The sequence below is a fragment of the Venustampulla echinocandica genome (assembly GCF_003357145.1).
Source record: "Venustampulla echinocandica strain BP 5553 chromosome Unknown scaffold_2, whole genome shotgun sequence".
NCBI lineage: Eukaryota > Fungi > Ascomycota > Leotiomycetes > Helotiales > Pleuroascaceae > Venustampulla > Venustampulla echinocandica.
Window position 1 is genome coordinate 1,475,622 of NW_022474207.1, and position 19,606 is coordinate 1,495,227.

The 19,606-nt window shown below is 48.6% G+C and overlaps 9 protein-coding genes across 9 annotated transcripts; 4 read left to right on the plus strand and 5 right to left on the minus strand.

Moving 5' to 3' along the window:
- Positions 1 to 222: 222 nt before the first annotated feature.
- BP5553_04841 (alpha-1,2-Mannosidase) lies at positions 223 to 2,088 on the minus strand (the record flags this gene model as incomplete). Its single annotated transcript, XM_032013464.1, has 2 exons — positions 223 to 1,339; positions 1,388 to 2,088. The coding sequence occupies 2 exons, from the start codon at positions 2,086 to 2,088 to the stop codon at positions 223 to 225; spliced, it is 1,818 nt and encodes a 605-aa protein (XP_031870064.1).
- Positions 2,089 to 3,484: 1,396 nt separating this feature from the next.
- On the minus strand, positions 3,485 to 4,502 carry BP5553_04842 (uncharacterized protein; the record flags this gene model as incomplete). The annotated part of the gene is made up of 7 exons (XM_032013465.1): positions 3,485 to 3,519; positions 3,571 to 3,712; positions 3,771 to 3,841; positions 3,894 to 4,019; positions 4,203 to 4,218; positions 4,315 to 4,371; positions 4,500 to 4,502. The coding sequence occupies 7 exons, from the start codon at positions 4,500 to 4,502 to the stop codon at positions 3,485 to 3,487; spliced, it is 450 nt and encodes a 149-aa protein (XP_031870065.1).
- Positions 4,503 to 4,960: 458 nt separating this feature from the next.
- BP5553_04843 (T-snare protein) lies at positions 4,961 to 6,135 on the plus strand (the record flags this gene model as incomplete). Its single annotated transcript, XM_032013466.1, has 3 exons — positions 4,961 to 4,983; positions 5,057 to 5,598; positions 5,651 to 6,135. 3 exons carry the CDS (start codon positions 4,961 to 4,963, stop codon positions 6,133 to 6,135), a joined length of 1,050 nt encoding a protein of 349 aa, XP_031870066.1.
- Positions 6,136 to 7,941: 1,806 nt separating this feature from the next.
- BP5553_04844 (uncharacterized protein) lies at positions 7,942 to 8,432 on the plus strand (the record flags this gene model as incomplete). The annotated part of the gene is made up of 2 exons (XM_032013467.1): positions 7,942 to 8,009; positions 8,210 to 8,432. The coding sequence occupies 2 exons, from the start codon at positions 7,942 to 7,944 to the stop codon at positions 8,430 to 8,432; spliced, it is 291 nt and encodes a 96-aa protein (XP_031870067.1).
- Positions 8,433 to 9,292: 860 nt separating this feature from the next.
- On the minus strand, positions 9,293 to 11,020 carry BP5553_04845 (uncharacterized protein; the record flags this gene model as incomplete). Its single annotated transcript, XM_032013468.1, has 3 exons — positions 9,293 to 10,760; positions 10,818 to 10,890; positions 10,957 to 11,020. The coding sequence occupies 3 exons, from the start codon at positions 11,018 to 11,020 to the stop codon at positions 9,293 to 9,295; spliced, it is 1,605 nt and encodes a 534-aa protein (XP_031870068.1).
- An 878-nt stretch (positions 11,021 to 11,898) lies between these two features.
- On the plus strand, positions 11,899 to 14,087 carry BP5553_04846 (uncharacterized protein; the record flags this gene model as incomplete). The annotated part of the gene is made up of 2 exons (XM_032013469.1): positions 11,899 to 12,111; positions 12,192 to 14,087. The coding sequence occupies 2 exons, from the start codon at positions 11,899 to 11,901 to the stop codon at positions 14,085 to 14,087; spliced, it is 2,109 nt and encodes a 702-aa protein (XP_031870069.1).
- Positions 14,088 to 15,726: 1,639 nt separating this feature from the next.
- On the minus strand, positions 15,727 to 17,535 carry BP5553_04847 (uncharacterized protein; the record flags this gene model as incomplete). The annotated part of the gene is made up of 1 exon (XM_032013470.1): positions 15,727 to 17,535. The coding sequence occupies one exon, from the start codon at positions 17,533 to 17,535 to the stop codon at positions 15,727 to 15,729; it is 1,809 nt and encodes a 602-aa protein (XP_031870070.1).
- A 264-nt stretch (positions 17,536 to 17,799) lies between these two features.
- BP5553_04848 (SYF2-domain-containing protein) lies at positions 17,800 to 18,767 on the plus strand (the record flags this gene model as incomplete). Its single annotated transcript, XM_032013471.1, has 2 exons — positions 17,800 to 18,669; positions 18,720 to 18,767. 2 exons carry the CDS (start codon positions 17,800 to 17,802, stop codon positions 18,765 to 18,767), a joined length of 918 nt encoding a protein of 305 aa, XP_031870071.1.
- Positions 18,768 to 18,874: 107 nt separating this feature from the next.
- Positions 18,875 to 19,492, minus strand: BP5553_04849 (NAD(P)-binding protein; the record flags this gene model as incomplete). The annotated part of the gene is made up of 1 exon (XM_032013472.1): positions 18,875 to 19,492. One exon carries the CDS (start codon positions 19,490 to 19,492, stop codon positions 18,875 to 18,877), a length of 618 nt encoding a protein of 205 aa, XP_031870072.1.
- Positions 19,493 to 19,606: the final 114 nt, after the last annotated feature.

The window sequence follows — 19,606 nt, forward strand, 5'->3', positions numbered from 1 at the left end:
TTGAGTCACAGTAGGCACCAATCAGGCAGTCGATAACTGTTCACTAAATGTCAGACACAACAAAACATGACATTATACAGAGCGATAGAGCTAGCCTACTGTAACCTGGGAAATAAAAACCGTGCCTAAGTTTACGGCCATGGGGTATTTAGAGCGCCCCCAAACTAGAGCAGAACACCCTGCACTCGTCCTGTATCCCACCGTCTATAAATCCTTATTCTATCATTGCGGCCTCCTCAGTGGGTGTGCCTCAGTATTTAGCACATAGTCATCCAAGCTAACGGCCCCGAACTCCTCGAAACACAAATAAAAATACTTTAGCGTCTCCGCTAACCAGAAACTCTCCATGCTGTCCATTTGCATATCCTTAACCTCTTCCTTGGGCACTGTAATATCCATGATCGCCGCAGCGGCAACCTCAGTCCGGCTAACCTTCTCGACAGCCTGGAACATGCGCCATGCGGCATCTTGCCATTTCTGGTCGCCGGTAATGCGGTACATGATAAAGACGGACTCAATGGCCTCCGGACGTAAGATATACCGTCTATCACCAACTGACGTAAAACCAGGGGCAAGCTTCATCTCAGCGGCCAGTTTCTTAATTCGTTCTGCACGGCCACTTGGAGTTTCTTCAACTCCCGGCTCATAAGGGTGCAGGGCAGCGAGTGCATCGTACCAGATATCGTCGCTCCATTTACAGCTGCCTTGATTGGGACAGGGCATTACATGGAAAAGTTCGGGTGCAACCCCGTTTGCGTTGCTGTCGTAAGCCCAGACACAACCGGCTGTGAGTTCTTCGGCCACGGCAAGATCTTTTGGGCGATCAAAGATCCGGGCCGCAAGACCGACCATGCCGCCAGTGAAACATGTGAGATGCTGCCCCTGAGGATCGCGGTGAGGCTTCAGATCAGCCAGGCCTAACATACGAATATCTCCGGATACAGAAAGCAGTTCATCCTTGGAATTGTATATGCGGAAGAACAGGTACTTCTTGGCAACTTCGATGAAGTTTTTGTAGAGTGTTTTTGGTTGCTCAAGATGCCCGCCAAGGATGAGATACTGTTTCGGGAGGTACTCATAGAGGGAGTCGGACATTCCGCCCAAGGTGAAGAAATTATCGGCATTAAATGATGGTACCGATGCATCTACACTGATCGGCCACATGCCCGGGAGTTTAGTGGAGTTCTGGCTTTTCTCGAATTCATCTGATACTCGTTGGACGGCATCATAATATTTCGGGTCTCCCGTCAGCTGCGAAAGCCTGGTGAACTCAAGGCTCAATGAGCCCAGTTCTGAGACCAAGGTTCTTTTGGCTTGTTGGGCCTGACCTTCGCCGTAGCTACTTCTCATTAGCTTTATTGAAGAAGCAGGCCACAACATAACTTACCTCTTCCAATCCCATCTGGTGATGGGCATCCTATTAGGAGTATCAAAACAGCTCATCAGAAGCTCACCCACTTCCACTGCCTTTACGAGCAGGATCGGATACGTCCCACCAGATATATCATAGGCAGCCAAAAACCCGCCCATATACCTGATTGTTGTCTCGAAAACGTTCACTTGCGTCTCCTCTGTTGTTGTAAAGTCGATTTCCTCAACCGCCTTGACTGCGGCCTCAAAGTCCTCTTTCATGCCCATAATCCACAACGTATCCAGCGAATCTACCAATGTCGCAGCCCATCCTCCAAATGTGTCCTTATATTTCCCGCTTAGAGGAGCTACTTCATCGCGGAGCCAGGCGTGCGATTTATAACCTTCCCAGCTGTGCGAAAAACTTTCTGCCACAGCAGCTCTACGCTTCAACCGTTCCTCGCGTTGTTTCTCATTTTCTTTCGGCTGCTGCGCTTGGACGGGGGCGATCTCGTTCGGTCTGCCAGTCGGTAGAGGGATATGTGAAGATACTGGGTACTTCTCGGGAAGTTTGGACCAGTGGGTGCGCCCATCGTTGGCACCAGGCTTGGAGGCACCGGGGAGGTAGGCTGGGTAGCCAGTATTAAAAGTAAGTGGTTGATGTCTGACATAGTATATACAGGTGACGATGAAGAAGATACTGAGGGCTACAACGCGCCAGCGTCGGGTGCCTGCCATCGTGCGTTCGGATTTGATTTAGACGATAGGAGGGGAGAAGCTCGAAAGGAGGACGGTAGTGTTGAATGTCAACATGCCTTATTGCACATTCACTCTGGCCCGCGTCGTTATCAATTGGGCGTTCCAGCAACGGTAACGATGGTCGAAAGGAAAGGAGCGATATCCAGAGAAGCTCATAGAAGGTAGAAGGATGCAATAAAAGTAAGGAGCGCCGACGACGAAATTTCGTTGTGGTAGAACAGTGCGAATATGAAGCTACGTTGGTAGGTAGATAATGTGGAATTGATTCGCCCTCGCGAAGGAGCTTGCGGTTGGAATGTGGCTTGGAGAATCCACAAAATACACCTGAGCGGGGGAAGCGTTTCCCGAGCTTGAAACTAGCCTGCCAAGCGCAGGGTTCCACAGGGTTTAAGCTCCCCTATATTTAGGGAGTTGTTTCGATAACGCCATCTCGACTCGCACAGATATAATATCTAGTATTTTCAACAAGCCGGTTGCTGATTAACGCTACTGGCACTATCGCTCTAGTCAGGACCGGAGGGGCAGAATTAGGGTGGCTTTATTACGTTCTATCCTAGTGATATCACTAAGTGATCCGTTTCAGCCTTGTCTATTGTGTTGGAAATGGCCGCAATCTCATTCCTCATGCCGGGACGCGCACGGTTTATATAATAAATACCAAATAAGGTAGAAACTTATAATCAATAGAGCTAGATGGCCAAGCGGGTTTAGCCGGATGGAGCAGCATCCCTTAGGAAGATGGCATTCATATCATTTTGTGTGCTAGTAAGGGAGCCAACTAAATATTTCTGCCTCGATAGATGCTAGTGTTTAGGGGTTTGGAGGTTAGGGGCGTAGGATATCGCCTGGTTGTATCGTGTAGTCCGTGTCAAAAAGAGAGACTAATATTAAGCTTAAAAGTTACCGCGCGTGATATTAAGCCAAACTGATTGTATCCCACCGAGTTAGGGCTGACTATCGCCAGAAAGAAGCTCGGAAGATTAATGGAGTTCACTTGGCTAGTAATGTGCCGCATCATCATCGCCCTACCAAACTAGGGAACTAGGGACCATGATGCGGCAATCGTTCTGAAGATGTAAAATATTGACAAGAAACTGGGGTTTTTTATGTCCTCTATTTCAGCGAGTTCCCCGACGAGATCAACCGATTAGGGACTGATAAGTAGGATTTTGATAAAAATCACGAAATATTGTGTATGCCACGTAGCGCCAGCAAAAGGGTGTAGTCATATTTCCGAACGTAGACGCTGCACCGTTATCATCCCACACATCTACCGATACCGATCCGTCTGTCCAGCGAGGTAACCACTTCCTTCCCCATACCCATCACCGGCTCAGACACTCGCTCGGATACAGAAAAGCGTTAGGCAATAGCCCTACTTCTGCATCATGAGCTGGACGAATTCGTTGTCTAGGTAAAATTAGCAGAGCGATCAGTGGCTGCGTAAGTGGGGGTTCGCACAGTCAATTCGTCCATCACCATCTTGATCGGCCTCTCTAATCATCTCATCGACCTCATCATCTGTCAACTTCTCTCCAATGGATGTCATGACATGGCGGAGCTCAGCAGCGGAGATGAATCCGTTGTTGTCACGGTCAAAGACCTATGAAACCAAATTGTCAGTGCTACGTAGCGCATAGAGTTGACATGAGTATGCTGACCTTGAACGCCTCTCTGATTTCCTCCTCGGAATCGGTGTCCTTCATTTTCCTCGCCATCATAGTGAGGAACTCTGTTACCATATCAGCATCTCTGTCCACCATCGGGGTGGAATGATGCCGCACCTGGGAAGTCAATGGTTCCATTGTTATCAGCGTCGACCTCGTTGATCATGTCTTGCAACTCAGATTCAGAGGGGTTCTGGCCGAGCGATCGCATAACTGTGCCCAACTCCTTCGTAGTGATTTGTCCTGACACCCATTGTCAGCATTGTGGTTCAAGCTGGCTCCACCGAGCTGCAGGACCCTGCCCCACGTTGTGATGAGGGGCAGCCGAGAACTGGCCACAGTGGTGAAACTTTATATCGATTTCGAGCATGCTCCAAGGTGGTATGATATTGAAGTTGTGACCGAGGAAACATCGAAGGTACTAACCATCGCCATCTTTATCCTGTGGGCAAGAGTACAGTTAATAACCATACTTCGCTAGGCTTCCACACCAAGCTCCTGTTGCTATGGCAGGCGGGGGTGCAGAGTGCAGACTTACGAAGAGAGAGAAAGCCTCCTTGAACTCAGAGACTTGCTCTTCGGTAAGAGAATCAGCCTGTTGAAGTATCCGTTAGCCCCTATTCCAACAGAAACGAAAATCGGCATTGCATCGCACCCCGCGACAGGCGAAACAAATGCAAACGCGGGGCCGATTTAAGCTCCCAGGTACGAGAGGGGACATACCATGGTGTCGAGCTGGGATAACGAGGGATAATATGTAGTTGAGTGTTAAAATCGCACGCTAGTCAAATATAGGGAGGAAAAAAGTTGATGTGCGGAGGTTGCGAGGAGCGTTGTGTTGAAGGTTGAGTTGAGTAGCAACTGTTGATTGTGATGGGCCTTGTGTTTCCACAGGAGTAGGGGCAGAACTGAGGCTCTACGGCGGTCCAGAAACAGCTGCGGCGCAGCTTTTCAGCCTGGAAGGCCAGACCATTGATGCCTCAGGTGTGACAAACAAGGCTGCTTGGCCTGCTTGGCTGCTTGGGAGCTGTGAGAGACAAGCACAGCATGTCATTAACCGTTCTCCGTTCCCAACACCGTTTCCCTTGATCTGTCTACTGTATCTAGGAGAAGACGGCGACGAACTTTGGATTACCATTGCCTAACCACAGCCAGAGGGAGCGCAAGCTCAACCTGGATCCGCCATGTGGCGCGATCGCACCAATCTGTAAGTCCAGCCTCCACGTATACGTCGTTCTGGACGCTCTCAACGTCCACCGTGCTTACTTCCATTGGTGAAGTTACATATCCTACCGGCAATCGTATGCGCATCATCCCGCGAAGAAGCCAAAATATTCGGCTGGTGCATCTGGCAATGGGTACAGCGATAGCATTATCGGGGGCGGGTCCTCGGAGCGGCAGGGTCTCATGTCAGCCGGCGCATTCGAGGATGATGGAGATGCCGTTATAGAAATGGATTTGCTACCGCCACGCTGGGCGGATATTAGCGATGAAGTTACAGAGTACCTGGCCGATATTGCGAGCAAGAGTGTGACGCTAGAAAAGCTACATCAGAAACACGTCCTGCCCGGCTTCGACGATGAGGAAGTCAAGAGGGCTGAAGAAGGGGAAATCGAGCGGTTGACACAAGATATTACAAAGGGATTCCACGATTGCCAGAAGGCTATTCAACGCATTGAGATGCTGGTTCGGGAGGCCAAACATTCGGGGTCGCTAAGTAAAGGAGAGGAGACTATGGCAAAGAATATCCAGATTTCGCTGGCAGGAAGGGTGCAAGAGGCCAGTGCAGGGTTTAGGAAGAAGCAGAGTGCTTATTTAAAGAGTACATTTCCCTTCCCCCCAAAATATGGCAAGCAGTTGCTAACTTCAAGCAGAACTTCGAGGCCTCAGCGGGATGAACCCGCAAACTGATCGATCATCCACACCTCTGTATAACAATTACACCGACCCATCAATAATGGAATCCGATGCCGATAAGTCTTATTCGCAATCGACTTTACAACAAACCTCGCAAAAACAACTCACCTCCAATGACGCCGCAATAATGCAGCGCGAGCGAGAAATCACGGATATTGCCCAAGGTATTATCGAATTGGCCGATATATTTAAGGAGCTACAAGGAATGATCATCGACCAGGGGACCATGCTGGACAGGATAGATTATAATGTGGAGCGAATGGCCGTGGACGTTAAGGCCGCGGATAAGGAGTTAAAGGTTGCGTCGGGATACCAGCGGAAGGGCACGAAACGAAGAGTTATTTTCTTGTTGATTTTATTAGTCGTTGGGATGTTTATTTTGTTGATGGTTAAGCCGAAACGCCATAGCAGTCCGGTAGAGGAGAATGTACCACCACCTTGAATTCGAGGACCTCGGGTTTCAACCTGTGAAGGAGCTTGACCTAATGCCTAACGAGGTTTCCTCGTGAATTTTCACATTTACAGCCTCGGCCAATATCCCGCCAGCCTTCCAACTTCAGCATGTTTCCGAAGTCGCTGGGATGATCCATAACCATTAATTTTCGACTAGGGGAGTCTGGGAGTCAACATCCTGATATGTCCCAAAGCTACCTGCTAATAATACTCGAACACTAGGCCAGACAATGAGGATACAGGTCCCATAGATACCGAATTATTGGATATCATTCGCCAGATAGGTACTGCAAAGCATCACAATAACTTGCATGCATGTATGTCTTCCAGGGAGGGCGGACTTGAGAATATATTAAAGTAAGCATACCAGCATTGCGAGCGAGACCGTCCTTTCATGTTTCAAAGTACTGACAAAAACAGATTACAGAATATTAAATGGAGAAGTGTAGCGGCAGAACTAAGAAGTTCATGGATATTGCAAAGATTACAGCCCCTATCTTTAGCGGTTTGTCGGGGATTACTGGAGGGCACCTAGTACATCAACATGGCAGTAATAACTTCATCAAACTGCAAGTCGCCGAGCTCAAATTCAAATACCATAGCCAACGCCCTCTCTTTCGTTCTGGCAATAGGCTCTCAATGTCCCTAGGAAGCCCTCACATGGGATATAGTATATCCTAGCTGTGGCTCACATTGGCATGGTAGGGACATGATAGAGTTCAGCGGAAAAGCAATTGATCGCTCCATTTTTAGTCGCGCCGTGCCGCCCACGCCAAGGCTTGGCTTTTCAATCTTTCACTAATTGTCCCCAAGATATATACTTCTAGAAGCAACTCCTATCCACAACCGCAATTTTATACCCATGTTGCTTGTCTCGACTAGTAGTGAGGATTTTAACCCTCTGTTGCCAGAATTTTGCGGATCACAAGTGCACAATTTAAATAGGTTAGGAAGCGTTTATTGTAGTTAGTTCTTGGTGGTTAGTACTTTGTGCTTGGATAGTGGAAAGTTCACCGCTGCTAGATATTATAGAATACAGCCAAATGGAGGCAATACTGACGAGTTTCGGGTGTATGGCACCAAGTATATGCATGTATGAAAAGTTCTGTGAGCTTTCAAGAAGCAGCTGCGGAGAATTCTGCTTAGTATAGGGAAGTGGTGTTATTAGTTAAGTTGGCGCTTTTGCGCGGCTCAAGCTGTCGAAATTGGGGAAACAATTAAGAAACTCTAAGACCTTGAAAGTACTGAGGCAAGCTTATACAAAAGCATTTTCTTACCGAATTCAGGTCGTAGGAGCCGATCGACAGGTCGCAGACTTAAGGTTCAGGGGTAATCCATTGGTTCATACCCCTTTTTTTTATCTATATATAGACCTGGATTTAAGCGAGTCACAGGCAGCACCGCCTCGACATCGCGGATTCGCAGCCTTACACTTATTACGCGCCTCAGCTCGCCCGTCAAGTTGCTTATAATGCTCACGCGACGCCATGATAGAGAGGCTGAGTTGATCAGGAGGGGCGCAAGGGGTTACCCGCCCTCCCCATATCTACTTAATACAATAGATGTCTGATTTCCTGCCTTCGCGCTTCTTTATCTGCTCGTATTATCATTTGTATGAGATCTCGATACGTTCTTAGCAACGAACATTAACATTCCGCACCTACATTGGAGAAAAAACGATAGCGCAAACGATATTATTCTGCACCAAAAGTTGAATCCAACAAAGAAAGCATAAAAGTAATAAAGGGCGAGCGAGAGACCGGGAAAAGCAATACATAAGTTCCAGGCCAAAAGAATGTGTTTCGGGAGCAAACCGAAGCCTGTGCAGGGTTATGCCTACTCATCGCGCCCAGTGAATGGAAGGTATGTGTATTTGATTTCTCTTGTTGCCTGAGTATATTCCGAAGTAATAGACAAATATGTTGGTTACGTTGTGCTTGCTTCCTTTAGCTGGACTCCATGACATCCAGTATGCCGATTTTCATTCTTGAAATTAATATTTGCGAGTCTTAATAATATGTCATTGGCTGTTTTCTAGATATAATACACTAATTTTCGAGAAGGAGACTCGGCAAAAGTTCGAAAGGCAAGCGCTATCAGAGCAGCCCAATGTACGTCGACGGCGGAAGCTACGGTGGCTACGGGTCGACGCATCATGATGGTGGACATGGTGGTGGAGGCTACGGTGGCGGTGGATGGGGCGGTCATGGTGGTGGTGATGGCGGGGGTGGAGGTGACGGAGGAGGTGGAGGAGATGGGGGTGGAGGCGGGGGTGGGGGTGATTAGGGAAAGAAAGTCCATACGAATAGGACGAGGGGATCTTATTTAGGAAAGCTCGGGGTAGTAGTACATTAGCGGTGATCCCCAGATCAAGTAGATGGGTTTGGATGTGTATGTATTCTCGAGTATCGGGGCTCTATAGTGATTTGCAATACATGTATAACTAGAATGTCAAATTTCATAAAGAAGGGGCGAGGCCCGCAACCGTTATTTGATTGGAGGCATTAGGTTTAAATACAGCTACGAATAGATAACCAATTCAGTGACCAAGAGTGGTGGTTATTATGGCTCATTGCTCAGCAATTAGCTAATTTGCCCTTTTCAGATGGTAGATACCGAGCTGTACTGTGTTCCATTTGCCATACTATCCACTGAGCTTGCGGATTTCTGTTGGGTGAACCAGAAACAAAAGAGGAATTTCCAAAAGCAAAAGTCATTATCAGTCATTAGTCATTAAAGTCGTGAGATGAGAAGGGCGGAATAAAATGATTGACAGTAGCAAAACAACACAACCGACCCGGGTTCAGGAAACAAAAGGGATACGTTATATCATGAAACCAAGCTTGGTGGAGACTCGTGAAGGATTCAAACATCAGAACATAAATAATAGATTGTACCGGGCGAACCAGAAGAAAAAGGAATAGTGCAACAAGGACTCAAGATCCCAAGGTCCAACAGCGCGATCCGTAAGGGCCACGCGACGTGTTTCATGGTATTATAACCAGAAGTGAGACTTGTAGCTCATGGTTGGAAGCCAAAGAGCAACGTATGAATTTAGCCAGGATATTTTCCTAGAACAGCAAATCAAAACAGAAATTTTGTAGATAAGGCATGACTATGTGGAAGGATGACTTTGTCAAGACATATCACTTCTTCCTGTCCCGGTCTCGATCTCGATCCCGGTCCCGGTGACGGTGGCGGTCGCGATTATTACGTTCTTTCTCCTTTCCGCTTGACCGTGATGGTTTGCTCTCGCTATCACGACGAGATCGAGATGATCGAGATGCTTGGGCATCTTCCCGGGTTGGTAGTTTGATATCTTCATCTTCCTCTTCTATTTGATAGTCTGCGTCTCGGCGGGAGCTCTGAGATTGCGTGGTAGAAGAAGATGAAGGGGCGCTAATGGGTGCAGGGCGTGATGAATATCCAGGGTCCGCAGGGTAACTGGTTGTATAACTTGGCTGAGTTTTGTACTCAATCTGCCCCTGAGCAAGGGTGCTGTAGCCTGGGGACGTGGAATATGTGGAGCTCCCTGAGGTGCCCGAGAAATTGGACGCAAATGCAGTTCCAACACCGGCGAGATCCTCATCTTTTTCCCGGGGCTTGCTATCCATTGCCATATCATCATAACAGTCTTCCGGCCGGAAGTGAACCTTACTATAGTATCGCAAGAGGAGCTTTAGGGAGCCACTATCTAGTTCGCCGATATTCATGACCTTGACGTTACACTCAACCGTGTATGGAGTTCCGTAATTTATCAGTGATTGATCCTTGAGAGGATCCGCCTCCCGCGAAAGAACGATTTTCAGCGGCTTCTTGGATATAGAACTGGTTTCCTTTGGGGGCGTGTTGCTATAAATCTGACCGTGCTTATCGAGTTCAATTCCAGATTTTCTATGCCCTCTGCCTTCGTAGGAAGTCACAGGGAGGCATATGCAGTTCTGGTTGTTTTGGCGGACAACGACAAACCGTCTGATTTTTGTATGTACTTGTTCGTTATACGTCACGATGCTGATGAAGGTCTGGTTTCTATTGGTTTGTTTTGAGGCTTGGTCTGTCCACAGTGTGCTAAACACTCTTCCCTCCCTGAAGAATTTCTTGTAATCGTTATTTCTGATCCGATATCTTGAATCAAGTCGTTCTGTATCTCCATCCGTTCTAGTAAGATGACGTCGAGTTCTGTTCTGGGAAGAAGGATGGTCCTGTTGCGCTGAGATGGCAGCTGGGCCCTTGCCAAATCCGCTAGCGCTGGCAGCTTGTCCTTGATTGGTATTGAAATGGTATGAGGACGTGGGCTTTGCGGTCCACGATGGGCCACTAGGCGCTGTGGCAGTATACTGATGGTCTCTATCTAGGTCCCCCATGGCTAGGTTATTCATCTGGCTTGTCATGGAGGTGATATTGCTAGATCTAGACCAATCAGATGCTGTGGGGCTATAGGTCGGCGACGCTTGGTAGGCCCCGGGGCTTTGGAAAGCCCCGGCGGTTCCTGACGGTCTATACCATGACTCTGATTCATGTCTCTGATTGCCCGCACCCGACGGCCCTGGTGAGGTAGGGAGATAGGAATTCTGTCCAAGCTCCGATCGAGGTGTCCGTTGCGCATACTGGCTTCTGCTCTTCACAGTTAGAATTGGATCTTTTAACGATACTCGTCTTAGACCGTCTTACACGGCAGGCTGTTGACTCTGGTAGGGTTCAGTAGGATAAAGCTCCTCTGAGTACCTCCGGACGGGGTTTCCTACTAGTAATCTTCGTTAGCATTTCTCGACTTGACCTTCTACTCATGATTCATGAATAAGGGACCTACAGCTGTCTCGCGCATTCATATAGTAACGCCCAGTCTCAGGCTCTCTAATCCAAGGTGTCTCCATCCTTAGATCATCCTGTGCTCTGTTGATAGGGAGAAAAGGCGACTTTTATCCCAAGGGGGGCCGACCTCATGGCGACTATCTTGAGGCTCTTAACCATCGCCGACCCTCACAGCGAGCGGCGGAACCACGTAGCCTGCAGGGCTGCTAGGGCTTGCAGTGCGGGGACAATCGCTGTGGATTAGATGATTCCTCGCAGGAGTGCTGTTGGGGGGATTCTTTGGATTTCCCGGGTAGTGGGCGTCCCACCAGCTCTGTTTGGCTGCGTTCTGCAGCATGCTCGCAGTCATCTGACAGGCTCGTCGTCACAAGATGATATCGAGATCGCAGTTCTGGCCGGAGAGAACGCGGCGGGAAGGACTTCCGGCGAAGCACGAAAGTCACCATGACCATGAGGTTTTCGGGTAAATGCAATTGATTGCGGGATTGATAGCGATTCCCTTGGGTCTCCCCCTGAGGCCGCGTCTGAGTCTCCCTGGAAGTGGTGTTGATTGTCATCCATGTGCGTCGCGAGAGATCCAGCTGCTATTGCATCAAATATTGCAGGTTAGTAGCAGGCATAGGTAGGTGACTGACTCTGAGCTGGACGCAGATATTGGGAGAAGAGCCACGATCATGAATTTGTTGTACTACCTTCGGTACGCGTACTCGTGCACTGTTGGGCAGTGGTGGTAACACCGTCCTTGTGGATGCGCCGACACAGAGTCAGGCCTATACTCGTAGCCAATAATGGCCTCCTTTGACCATCTCAGAGTTATTAGCCTTGGGGTTTCAAGCCTTAATTAAGCCTTAAAGGAGGCCCGACCCGCAAACCATTCGCCTGGCCCAAGCGACTTCACAAGCCACTCAATCTCTCGGTCCAATATCCAGATCCCAACGCCATGTACGCACCGTGGGAGGAAGCACTCCCTATGCAATGCACGGCAGACCATGCCACTCCAGGTCGGTCGGGATGGACGAGAAGGGGGAACCTCCAGACCTTTGTTAGCGATGATGCGGCTCTGCAATCCGCCGTCCTCTGGGATTCCTCGCATCCTCCCTTCCTCCTGCTTGTCCTCCCTCGTCCGCCTCACTCTCGGCCTCGGTGCTTTCGGGTATGAGAGGGTACTTTGTAGTTGTCACCCGAAGCTGGGACACAGCTCCTTCAATAACACATCTCCTATTCATGTATTAGTACCCGACCGGATCGACCCGCGACTTCGTGCTGGGTAGGCGCCATCCAAGAACAGATGGAGAAGAAGCCGGTACGAAGTACAACTCTTCCCATTCCATGGCACATGCTCGCAGGACGACACCAAGCGCCGTTGCTGAGACGTGTCGGCTCCCACCGCCTCTTCGTCTGCCCAACACGCTTCGATTGCATGCTGTCCAAGGAGAGTCCGTTGGGGCCCACGAGCAGACCTGTCGCCTGCCGACAGATTCAGCGGTGAACAAGCTCCAGACCGATGGTTCCAACATTGATAATCAAGATCATGACCAGAAGTTGTCTCCGCAAGGGCAAGAGCTTGCCGCGATGCTGGAACAACCACTGTCGCCGCCAGAAAGCTCGAGGGAAGCCTCCGCAAACCACTCGACCCCGAAAGTCAAGCCACAGTACACCACATCCGCTTCATCGGCGCCGAAAACTTCATCGCCCGTGAAGAGCCCACCTCGGCAGGATTCATCCTATTTCTCAGCACTAGGCGATATTGATGGCGATGATGATGGCTCGACTATCGATGCGGACATCCAAGCGCGACAGGTGAGAGCAAGGGAGCGAGTTTTTATACTCCGTGGCAGGGTGTCGAGGTCCCGGGAAGCCAAAAGAGACCAAAGGGATGAGCTACGTCGCCTCCGAGAAGATGTTAGGGATGCGACGCATAAGCTTATGAACAAGGTCAACGAAATTGAGGCGTTTGGTCATATTGAGGAGACTCTCGCACCATATCTTGCGAAACTTCGCGAAGCCCAAGATGCTCTTGGCCCGGTTGAAGACGCTTACGACCGCTTCGAGGATAAGCTCGACGACGAGGAACAAGAGCTTGAACAGGAAGAATATCATTTCTACCGCAACTATGCGGTGCCGCTCCCTTCCATTCTTGAATCCGATCCCAATCTGGACGCGGAGATTTCGCCACTTATCAAGCCGTATATTCCGCCAGACACTGAATTCGAAGGCTCACCATTGGACAGCGGGCTAGTTGAAGAATATCTGGAGGCTGTTGCCAGAGCAGGTCAGATTGGCGAGCAGTTGGATAATCTGGAGGAAGACTATCACCGGTTTTCTGCAGATGCCTCTTTCTCCAACCGATATGATCTCCCTGTATCAGTTAAAGCCAGCCATGTCCTTAGTGAATATCAAGTTATGCGTGCTGACCTTCTCCAAAACCTCCGCAAGGTTGAGGATGAGGTGTTTGACCTCCGAGATCTATGTCTTGACCAACAACTGTTTTCTAATCACGAGTATGTATACGAGCGACGCGACGCACTCTATGAAGAAGTGATGGATTCTGTAGACGAAGCTCTCGATCGGTCACCTCTCCGCATGGCCGCATATCATGCGAACTTCTACGGCCGCGAGCTGGATTACGAGGATAAGAGGCAGTATGTGAATAATTGGCTCTTACAATGGGTTCAGGATTCCACATATGAGTGCCTGGTACTGAAGACGTGGATCTATCTGGCATACCCAGACCTTCCACAGAAGGACAGCGATTTAGCCGACGACAAATGGTCCGAGTTGGCGTTGGAGAATTGGAACAACGACTCCGCGGGTCTTTATACGAATGAATTCTATAGTGCTAGTATGTTTGATGTTATCACTGGCAACACTGGGAAACTAAACACTACTCTTCTTGGTATGTCGGGGATAACCGATTTCATGAGTCTAGACGTTGATCTTGACGCCCTTGAGAGACTCGAGGATGCCCTTGGTCATAGCAGGAATGGTACCCCGACCACCTCATCAGATGATGGAAGCACTCCTAAGAAGAAACGCATAAAAGTGTATAAACCCAAGCCACGAAGTGTGCCATCACTGAAATTGGCAAAGCCGCTGGATGAGTTCAATGCTGCTCACCGGTCCACGTGAGCTAAATATACCGATGGCGTTGGATCGCAGTGGCTATTGCAACAATACATCCACGCACTCTTCGACATGCAGACTTTGCATACTATTATACCCTCTTTCGATATTTCTGCTATTTCTTCTCGTTCATTTCTTCTCTTCGTCATTTTTCCAATGATGTATTGATATTATATCTTCACATTTTGCTCCTGCCTTTTGATATCAAATTAGAGTCCTGCTCTCGTCTTTCTACATGTGGTTTCTCCTTTCCTTTTACTTCCTTTCAATAATTGATTTAGGCGTATTGGCAGCTATAGATTTAGGAAATTATGATTAGCTATATGGAATGCAACAAGTCTGTATTTATTAGTTAGAAATGGAGTTTGATACCAAGCGCTGGAATTCTGTTTGCTTCACGGGGGGCAATAGATTTGGTCTCCAGAGGATATGGCAGGCTCTGCCGCTAAGGCGTCACAATTCAAATAGGCGAAATTTAAAAAAACAATTCTCAAGATCCGTCGCAATGGCAGGTAACTGAAGCAAAAGTATTATAGCAAGAAGATTATTACACGCTCTAAAAGTAAAAGAGTTCGGCCACGGATCGATTGCCTACATCTCTTGCCGGTGTCGTCGTTTTTGCCCCTATCGATCCACTCAGGCCAGACAATTTGATCCAAACCACTTAGCCAAGTGGGCGCCTTTTGTCTTTCATACCACAAAATCGCTTGTTTTCATCTATATAGGGCAGAACAGAGGAAGTGTGGCAGGCATGTAACTTAGTAGCCACCGACCTTGCATGATTAATGCGAGCAAAAAGAATTATCGAGTACCTCTTTATCTTCTTTGCTTCGCTCTTGCCCGACAAAGAATCCGTCGCACTAAACAATCTAAAGTTCGCACTTCATGAAGATACTGGAAAATCGGCAGCTTGAGCAAATTTGTCTCGTAGAAGCAGTGGTACATATCTAGGATGTTGCAGTAATGTGGACTATGAGTCTATGATGCAGCGTAACTTGGACTGGCTTACACATTTATGAACTGCCCCCTCATTTATGGACTCGCTGGCGCCGAGGCTGAAGAGACGGTCCTTCTCCTCAATCTCATATTCGCTGTATGGGCGACTGGAACTTCTAAGAGCGGGATAACATATATATGCGGAATTTCGAAACTACCAGAAAGGCAGGTTCGGCACTTCACATCTACATAAACATGATAGGAACTTGGCCTCCTGGGGCAAGGAATTATACAATTTAGTTCAGTGTCTGAGCTGTCCTACGTGAAAGTAAGTTGATATTGCGCATTCCAGTAGACGACGTAGTAACATTAGAACCCCTGGTCAAAGAAATCTTAGATTTGAGTAAGTTAACAAAAGAGATATTGCTTATGGTGCTTGTCTTATCATCCGTGCCGCTACACTTCTTGTAAACTACCCATCTTTGTGCCCTTTAAAAATATTCAAGTTAAATGTCAAGAACTGCAGTATCCGTCAAAATAGCTGATTTATAGTACTGTTGTTTCACTAGTTACAAGGTTGGAAAATCGGAGGGCAATAAGTTTTATATATGATGCTATGAGACAACACCATAACATAAATTAAACCAACTATCCAAATGTCTAGTAGATGTCAGAAACCGGCAGTGTCATATTATATATGCCTATATTATTATGTATTTATACACTCATTCTCGTCTTCCATTTTTAAAGGGAACCCTTCCCCTGCCGACTTAAAATATAACTGAGACTTTGGTCGCTCCGACAACACCCTCAGGCCTTCCTTGCCATCTACAGATGCCCAGTGGATCTTGCGTGCTGTGTTAGGGAGGAATTTAGGAAAATCAATGACTAGAAGCCCTTCTAAGACTTTCAGCGCATGCTCTGGGCGGCGTCTACTATGCCAAAGTTCCCAGACGCCTCGGGTGACCAATTGCGTTACGCCCGATGATTCCTTGAGGTCATGGAAGGAGTAGTGGTAAGAAAAGAGATTTTGAAGCATTGCCTGCTGTAATGGGTCGGGGGTGTCCATCATTCCTCCCTCAGGGACGTCTTTAAGCAATTTAAGTGCCTGATCGGGATCCCGTGCAAGGATGAAGGCGATTGCAAAGACTTGGGCGTGCTGTAGGTAATCACTGTCTGGTAGCATTGCCTTCACCGCTTCCCATTCGGCCCTGAGCGCCGTTTTGGATCCCATCTCCCCAAGTCCAAAGACATAAGTGGCGTATAGATACGAACGCTGCACACTAGAAGTAGTAGTGATGGGCATACCAAAAGAGGGGCTCCATATTGCGCCTTTCTTGGATGGCCGAGGCCTCGTTTTACCACGCCACTCTGTGATGAAGTTCATGATTTCAAGTCGCCGAGAATCATTATCCTTCCATGGTGGCCACGGGTTTGATAATTCCAACTCCTTCGCAACGGTGACTAGCAAGGCTTTGAAAGCACGTACGACCTTCCAGTCAATACTATAGCCGTTTTTTCGGGACATTTCCAAATACATTCTGACCGCTGATAAGTTGCCACTCCTGGATGCATAATACAATCCAGCGTGACAAAGACCAGCCCCGGGCTTCAACCCCTTTGAATCGATGTTTAGCACGAGACTATTCAAAAGTTTTAGGATCATACTGGTCGTGATTTGTTGGCCGTCAATGGCCCCCGCCGAATGAGAAATAAATCGGCATCTTCGAAGGAGTTTCACAATGTCATCACCGAACTTTGCGATAAACTGGCATCCTTGGGACGTAGAGGAGAGCATTGAAATAAAGCGGCAAATTTCCGAGAACGACCAAAGGCCTGTGAAGATCTCTTGTTTGAGGAGTGCTTCTGATTCTGGCGTAAAGCCTGCTTGTATAGCGTTTGCCAATGGATCAGTAGGGAATTGGAGAGTTAATTGCTCGAGATTTTCTTCGGTGCTTTCGGCCGCCAAAAGGCCATTCGAACGGAGCAATTGTCTCAAAAACGTGTTTTTTGGGTTGTGCGATGCTGTAGGTTCACCCAAAAGCGCGTACATCAGCAGATCGGGGGCAGTGGCAGTCATAGGTTTGAAGTTCGACCTTGGTGATGGCATGTTTATCTCCATCTCCCTACAATTTCCATTGCTTTGCTCTGGGTTCCCCACATCTTGTCGTGTTAATGACCCATTTCCAGCCCATCTGTGCCACCGGAGTCCTCGCATTTTGGCAGCGTTCGTGCGGGAGGAGGCCTGCGCGGTCTGGGTCTTTGGATTTTGACATTCTTGCAGGCGTACTGGTATTCGACTGGGCCGCCAGCTTATGGCCTGCTCTTTTTCCGGAATATCTTCTAGTTTCCGCACAATCTTGCTATCGAAGGCATCGAGGTCGACCACAACGCGTGGAAGGTTGTAGATATGCGGGGGTTTTGTAGAAGCCCATCTCAGTCCGGTTCTAGTTCGAGGCCGATTGGACCATGCAAGAGCGTGCCGGCAGACTACACAGATATTTGCTTGATTTTGCATGTTTCTGTTGCCTTCATCACAATGGGATTCGAAGTACGTTGTATCTGTAATGATGTGTCGCGTAGCTTGGTCGCGCCCATTCAACTATCGATTGCAGCTTTACGGAGTAGGGGTGAAACTTATTGCTTACATAACCAACATTGGTCTCCACGCTCTGCTGGACCCGCCATCGCATTGCCAGGACTTATCACTTCGCCAACCTGGAAACCTCTTCGTACTCAGACTTGTCCATCTACCGCCCCAGATACAAAACCAACCATCACTATGCCCCCAGCGAAGAAGCGCAAGACTAGAGCCGCCGCCGAGCGAGCAGAAAAATCAAACGACGGGCCCGATATTTCTAAGGCTGATTCTGCGCTTCCTCAACAAGAGCCGGTTTCAGCAGCTCCAACCACACCCACACAAACAGAGCCCTCCTCCGCATCTTCAGCCGCAGATGCCGCTGCAAAAGCGAAAGAGCGCGCGGAGCGTTTCAAAGCTCTCCAAGCACGCGCCAAAACAGGCGCTCAGAAGAACTTAAAGGAGGCAACGTTGGAGTCACAACGCCTAGCTACCGATCCCAATCTCCTCACATCTCTAAACCGCAAAGCAACAATCGCGCAACATAATCTTATGAAAGCCGATGCCGAAGTAGCAGGCGAAGACTTCGAAAGAAAGAGAGCATGGGACTGGACTATTGACGAAAGCGAAAAATGGGACAAGCGGTTGAAGAAGAAAGATGCACATAGAGACGACCAGGCATTCCAGGATTACAGACAAGATAGCAGGAAGGTGTATAAGCGGCAGTTACGGAATTTGAAGCCGGATATGGATAATTATGAGAAGGAGAAGATGAAGGCGGTTGAAAAGGCTGCTGCATCCGGCGGACTGGAGATTGTTGAGACTGATGACGGGGAACTAGTTGCTGTGGACAAAGACGGCACATTTTATTCCACTGCTGATTCGACTGGGTTTGTAGAACATAAACCACCGAAAGATGCTATTGATAGGTTGGTTAAAGACCTACAACAAGCTGAGGAGGCGAGGTTGAAGAAGAGAAGAGAGCGGATGGGGCAGAGTGATGATGGTGATGTTACCTACATCAATGAGAAGAACAAAACGTTCAACCAGAAGCTGGCGAGGTTTTACAATAAGGTATGTATTATGCCACACCGTTCCTTGAGCCTGTTGCTAATTATTTGCAGTATACCGCCGAGATCCGGGACAGTTTCGAACGTGGTACGATGATATGATTATTATTTGGATAGAGGAATGGTACCCTAGGCTGGGTTCTATAAGTACATTGTATAGTGTAAATCATGGCGATGAGTCGAGATCCTCAATCGTACACTTTCATCCTTTATAACATACCCTTCCTCCATGCCTTTTGAGCAAGTTCCTCGATCTGATCAACTCCCACTGGGCCCTTCACACTCTCATCAGCAAGGGCCTCTATCAGCGCCTCAGCCACTAAATCTGCTTTCAGTGGTTTAACGCCCCCCGCACCCAAAAGTCCCCCAAACATACCCCTCGTGGCACTGTTGAACACCGCACCGGCTCCCGTCAATGCGGCAAGAGGCATTGTAAAAGTCCTGGACTGATCGTACATGAAAGGCGCCCTAATAAACACGCTCCTCATCCTCGGAAACTCGCTCCCAATAGTACTCTCCGCCTCCCTCTTGGTCCCGATATACCTACTGGGCAAGACAGGAGCACCAGCCACAGCACTCATATACGCAAACGCTTTCACCCCCTCCCTATCTGCCTCCTGTGCCAACGTAATCGCAGAATCCCGGTTCATGAGCTCATATGTGAGCTGACCATCCTGCTCCTGTGGTTTTAAATCCTCGCCGCTCTTCCGCTCTAGGGGGTTTTGCGAGCCGCGTTTGCTAGAGAGGAATGCACGTTGTAGGCCCGAGATCGGGGATTCTCGGCCAGAGATGACGCCCTTATAATCGGCTTCGAGGAGGATGCCCATGCTGTGGACGACGTAGCTGGCATTTTTGAGGAGGGGGGCGTAGGTTGTGGGTTTGAGGACGTCGGCGCGTTCCCAGGCTACTTTGTGAGCCCAAGGTGGTGGGGTGGGCGACGA